This window comes from Canis lupus, chromosome X (assembly GCF_003254725.2).
Source record: "Canis lupus dingo isolate Sandy chromosome X, ASM325472v2, whole genome shotgun sequence".
Lineage (NCBI taxonomy): Eukaryota > Metazoa > Chordata > Mammalia > Carnivora > Canidae > Canis > Canis lupus.
The window spans coordinates 42,480,459-42,486,458 of record NC_064281.1 but is presented as its reverse complement, the minus strand read 5'-3'; the positions used below and the strand labels follow the sequence as shown (position 1 = coordinate 42,486,458).

General features: G+C 47.2%; 1 protein-coding gene across 1 annotated transcript in view; it reads right to left on the bottom strand.

The window, feature by feature from the left end:
• Positions 1-2,419: 2,419 nt before the first annotated feature.
• Positions 2,420-6,000, bottom strand: part of LOC112673211 (polymerase delta-interacting protein 2-like) — a 29,908-nt gene continuing 26,327 nt past the window's right edge. Inside the window, 2 exon segments of the mRNA XM_035712292.2 lie at positions 2,420-3,794; positions 3,796-3,900. Of these exon segments, the coding sequence (XP_035568185.1) occupies positions 2,765-3,794; positions 3,796-3,900 (1,135 nt within the window). The 3' untranslated portion in view covers positions 2,420-2,764.

Here is a 6,000-nt window from a genome sequence, read left to right as displayed (position 1 = left end):
AATGTTGGCGAGGAGCAGTTATGGAAAGTTACTAGTAAGGTTGTTATACAGTTGTAAGTCAGATATATTCTCTATTGATGAGAGTTTCTTGAAAATAAAGCATCCTGCCCTTCCTGGTACAAAGAGGGAGACACCCTAACAAATGGAGATTTCCCTTACAAATGTAAATTACCCTTATAAAGAAAGTTACTCTGACTCTGTTTTCAGAAATTCTCCTGTGTCTTCTTTTCCTAAAAAAAAAAAAAAAAAAAAAACACAGCTCAAAATAATCTGCATGCCAAAAAGGTATATTTTAGGGTGCCATGTTCTGCTACCCTTCAGCCCAAATCACAAAATTTCAAACAACACTAAAGGAGATTAATATGCTACCCCAAAATCTGCCGCTCTGGCATAAAAATTATTTTGAGCTGAAGACAACTAAGAATCAAGAGATGTAGAAAGAAATTCCCTCAGAGCTTCCATCATCTGACTCAAAGCAACAACTTCTGGTAAATAAGGCTTCCATAAATTCCCTCTTCAGGTTTACTCCCAGGAGAGAGACCAAGAGTAGACCTACCATAAATCCCTTGGGATGTTCTTTGGGTATAATCAGATGGATTTCCTGTGCTTGCCATATTAAAATATGCCTACACATTGAGTATACTCATTCAGCTTTCCCAAGCATTCAAAACTGAACTTCCTTGTGCTCTCATTTTATTAATATTTTGACAAATTCCCTTACCAGGAGATACCGAAGACATTATTTCACTGATTAGTGCAAGGATTTATGCTCTGGCTAGGAGTTCCTGAACTAGATCATTTTATCCATAATTTATCTCAGACTCTGGCTCAAACAGCGAAAGAAACAGCTCAAGCATTAGAAATATAATAGATGAGCATAAATTTATCAGATAGAAGTTTTATTTGCTCACCAGCCAAAGTGGAATCTGGGCAATGGATAACACATCTTATTGTACCCAATAAATACCTTAGGAGAAGAAGAGCAATCAGTTAACTAAAAAGCCATTTGCTTAACTAATATTGACCAAACTAATTCTTGTGAATTGCTCTCCAGGTTGGACTTAGGCAAACTAATAAATTGGACATACAGTGGATTCCAACATTTCTTATTATTATGATTGTTCTTAGGCTTTTTGCTCTCCTTCACCATCTAACATCCAGGTTCTTAAATGATGCTGCATAGCCATGATCCCAAAGCAACAGTTAATTCATGATCGGCATCAGAAGGAACCTGCAGCCCTCATGGTCAACCTGGCTGAGTGCTGAGTGACTGATTAGGGTAGTTGAAAAATTCTGGGAAAGTTGATGGTATAGGGCTAGCAGAGCTGAGATGGAGAAGACACTGACAAATGTAGCACAGACATAGCCTGTCACACATTGCTTGGAGTTAAATTCCCAGGATCCTCTGGTAATCCATAAACATCTACACTGATTTTCCCTGAGGACCCAGTCTGGCTGCCCAAGAGCAGAACACCCAACTTTTGCTGGTGGCCAGCTTACCCAACAAGAGGAAAACAACGTTCACCATTTCCAAATACGGCTTTGGTTTCCCTTCTTTCCTCTCATCTTTCTAGTAGATAAATCCATAGTAAGGTAAAATCAACCTATTATTAGTGTTTTGTTTCAAGCAAATTAGTGTAATAATAATTAACAATATGCCTTTGGGTTATTCTTTTGTTGCCAGGTGGACTGGGGAGATCTCCAGGCCCTGTGGCCTCCACCCAGGCCATCCCTGAGATGGTACCAAACGCTCTTGGTCTTGTTGCAAGAAAGAATTCAGGAAAGATCAGACATAGTGGCTGTGTAGTACAAATGGGCAAGCTTATTTTTTTTTTTTTTGAGAGCTGGAACTGAGAATAAAATGACCTCTTTAACAATCACTATGGTGGTAGGGAAGCAGGAATCCTAAGACTCGGGAAAATGCAGCACATTTCATCTCTGGCTCTTGGAGATCTGCGAGCAGCTCAGAAAGTAGCTTGGCTCAGTCACCGTCCATACATAACTAAAGCTCCTTGGCTGAGTTTCTGCATTTGCGGTGTGGAGGCCTGACAGGCTCAGGGTTGGCAAGCTATTCCAGGGAACTTGAAGGGCTTGCCTCACTCCTTCCCAGGCCCAGTGAGGCCAACGATGTCAATGGTTAGCCAGTGCTGAGAGCCTGAGCCTGCTGCTGGCCTCCTGCTCTGCACTTAGCAGAGGATAAAGAACGAGTCCAGTCTAGCCTCCAACCCACTGGCTGAGAGGCATGATGACCCCAGGAGACATCCAGCCAAGCCCCAGCCTCAGTAGAGAAAGAAACAGATACATACTCTAGTAGATGGGGCAGTTTCCTTGGAAAGGCAGCAAAGGAAAGCAACCAAGGGCCCCAACTACACCAAAAAGGGAGCCTGAGACCCCGGGGGGCAGAAATGGCAAGGGTGGCCAAGTGTGCACTGGTTTATTGACCAAACCTCATATTCCAAACAACTTGTGTGACAAGCCAGGATACCCCAGGCCTGTGGCAGCTGAACATAGAATTCCTGGTGGAAAGCTTTACTGGAACACAGTGTAGCCAGGGCTTACAGGGGAGGCCAGCCTTGGAGGAGTCCTACACAGGTCTTCTGGAGAAAAAGATTACACCCACGCACTGAAAAAGAACCCCACAATCAAACGGCGCAAATGATAAAAAGACCCACTGTGGCCCATGGTGGAGAGAGAGTTCTGCAGCAATTGTGGGATGAGAGCTGTTCTTCAGGGGCTGAGCCTAGGCACTCAGGCCTCAGCTAGCCTACCAGTGAAGGCCTGAAGGTGGTGTTTTCTCATCTTTATTGCTTTCCAGGGAGAAGGGAGGGATCCGAACATCAAAGTGGGAGCCATCAGGCCTCTCAAAGCGGAATGTGCCCCACATGTACCCGCTGGAAGCTTGCAGGGAGACGTGGCTGCTGAACTGGAATGCGGGCTGCTCCTTGGATAACACTGGTTCCCTGCCCACCACCCCTCGGCCTCTCATTGTCTCCAAGGTGCCAGATAAACTGAATATCCTCCAGTGTCGCTCCCGGAGCTGCACCACATCACTATCGAGGTTCTCTAAGCGGATACAGTAGTGCCACCAGTAGACATGGGAATTCTGGGCTTCCCTCATGCCCATGTAGAAGGGGATGACAGTGACACGAATGTTCTCTGTTGTCTCCCGGTGAACATCAGAGAGCTCCAGCCAGGGGTGGTTCTTCTCTTGCCAGGCCCGTAGCGTCTCCTGGGCCACAAAAGGGGGTGCTTTTGTCTGGTCATACAGAAGAAATCTTTCAAACAGCTCATGCTGGATGGGAACCTGATCGGTAGAGGTATAGGGGAGGATGTCTTCGCGGCTGACATAGTCCAGGCCTGGGATGGCGTAAAGGGCCCGGCTGTCATCATGGTTAGCCAAGAAAGTCACAGCTTCTGTCTGAGATCTCTGAGATATATGTGGACAGTCTCGGGCATCAATCAGCACCTGATAGTAAGTGTGAGTTTTGCCTTTCACCTCCTTAGAGCCATGGCCAGCAGGATTCTCTGCTTTCTCTGGAGCTGCAGAAGCCACATCCCGGTCATATAGTCTGGCCTGCCAGGGAAACAGGATGACACCTCGGTAGCCAAAAACACTATGAAGAAAGAGCTGCCCGGTCTCATATTTTCCATTCTGTTTTGGCACCTCAAATACACCAACCGTCTCCAAAACTTTGCCCTCTGGTCGGTTTCGGGACGAGAGGTGCCTCCGCGTCGTCGCTGTCGCCGCTGGCAGGAAGGCCCCAGCTCCACCTGCCACACAGAGTGGCCTCGGCCCACCAGCGGCTGCCCACGGCCAGGGCCCGCCGGGCCACGCAGCCCGCCACGTCCCGGGGAGCGCCCGCTCGGCGGCCGACACGGCCCAAGCCGCGGCCGTGCAAGCTTATTAAAGAGAGAATATACTCTCATGATGTGAGAGCAGGTGAGCTCCAGGGAGAAGCTGGGCTCCCTGGGGTTTTGAGTCTTTATCTTTTATCTACAGTTGTTAACTAGAGGTAGAATATTTATTACTTGAGAATGGGATTTCTTGGGAGCAGGTTTCATGCCTTTTCTCCCTTACGTGGTCAGGGTGTCTGGCTTCCTTTGTCATGCGCCTGTCTGGTTCGATCCAACTTCCTGTTGCTTTGTTTTTGGAGTGCTGCCAGGACACGTCTCTAATTTTGTTGTGCCCAAGATTGCGAATCCGAGAAACCACCAAGGAGCCGACACCGATGCAAACACACGAGGGTTTATTTACAAGCTCGAGCTTGGGTCCAAGTATTCCCGACACAGCAGAGCAGGGACCTGGACCCCGAGGTGGGTTTCAGCTTAGTTTTAAGGACTGGTCGAGGGGATCTCCCGAAGGGGTGGAGCAATTCCTCAAGTTCTGTTTACATTCTGATATGGGGCCTTCAAGGGCATTGAGCTCTGTTCTCATTCTAATAGGGGCTTCCTGCCCTTGGCTTGGGCTCTGTTTTTATTCTAAGATGGTGCTTTCTAGGACGTTAAGCTGTAAGCTGTTTTCTTCCTGTAACTGAAGTAAGGTAAAGTTCAGCTCTTATTCACAGGGGCCTGGGGTGGCTGTACTTGTGATAACGCTGAACTTAAAGTGGAATGGCCTTAATTTTCTCGGCCTCCACAATTTTCCCATAGCAAGCCATGACTTTCTGTTTGCTGGCCTCCAGGCATCCTGTTAAAACCTAACTAACTGGGGCACCTGGGTGGTTCAGTCATTTGAGTGTCCAACTCTTGGTTTCAGCTTAGGTCATGATCTCAAGGTCATAAGATCAGAGCATTAGGCTCTGTGCTCAATGTGTTGTCTACTTGAGATTCTCTCCATCTCCCTCTCCCTTCCCCCACCCTCCCCTGCTCATGCTTACTCCCTCTCTAATACATAAAATCTTTTTTATTTAATTATTTTTTTATTTAATTATTCATAAGAGACACACAGAGAGAGGCAGAGACACAAGCAGAGGGAGAGGCAAGCTCCCCGCAGGGAACCCAGTGTGGGACTCAATCCCCGGACCTGATCCCTGGACATGGGGATCATGCCCTGAGCTGAAGGTAGATGCTGAACTGCTAAGCCACCCAGGTATCCCAATAAAATCTTTTTTTTTTTTAAGATTTTATGTATTTATTTGAGAGAGAGAAAGAACAAGTGGGGAAAAGGGCAGAGGGGAGGGACAAGCAGACTCTCCACTCAACAGGGAGCCTGACATGGGGCTGAATCCCAGGATCTTGAGATCATGACCTGATCCGAAGTCAGATGCTTAACAGACTGACACCCAGGTGCCCCACCAGAGGCTTTTTTTTTTTTAAAGATTTTATTTATTTATTTATTCATGAGAGACTGAGAGACAGAGAGAGAGAGAGAGAGGGAGAGAGAGAGGCAGAGACACAGGCAGAGGGAGAAGCAGGCTCCATGCAGGGAGCCCGACGTGGGACTCGATTCCGGGTCTCTAGGATCACACCCTGTGCTAAAGGCAGTGCTAAACCGCTGAGCCACCCGGGCTGCTGCCCCCCACCAGAGGCTTTTCATTCTTTTTTTAAAAAGATTTATTTATTTATTCATGATAGACACACACAGAGAGAGAGAGAGACAGAGACAGAGACAGAGAGACAGAGAGGGGCAGAGACACAGGCAGAGGGGAAAAACAGGCTCCATGCCAGGAGCCCAACACGGGACTCGATCCGAGGACTCCAGGATCGCACCCTGGGCCAAAGGCAGGCACCAAACCGCTGAGCCACCCAGGGATCCCCCCCATCAGAGGCTTTTAAAACAAAACGCCACTGTCTTTCCCTATCCAAATCATACCCCTCCCACACCATGCCCTGGCCACCTGTTTCCCTTCCCTTCATAGAGGCAACCAATGTTACTAGTATCCTGTATTTCCTTTTTGAGGTATTCTAGATGTGTACAAATATAAACACACCTTTACATAAAGTTTGCATAATACTTTGAAACTTGCTTATGTCACTTAACAATATACCTTGGAAATTTTT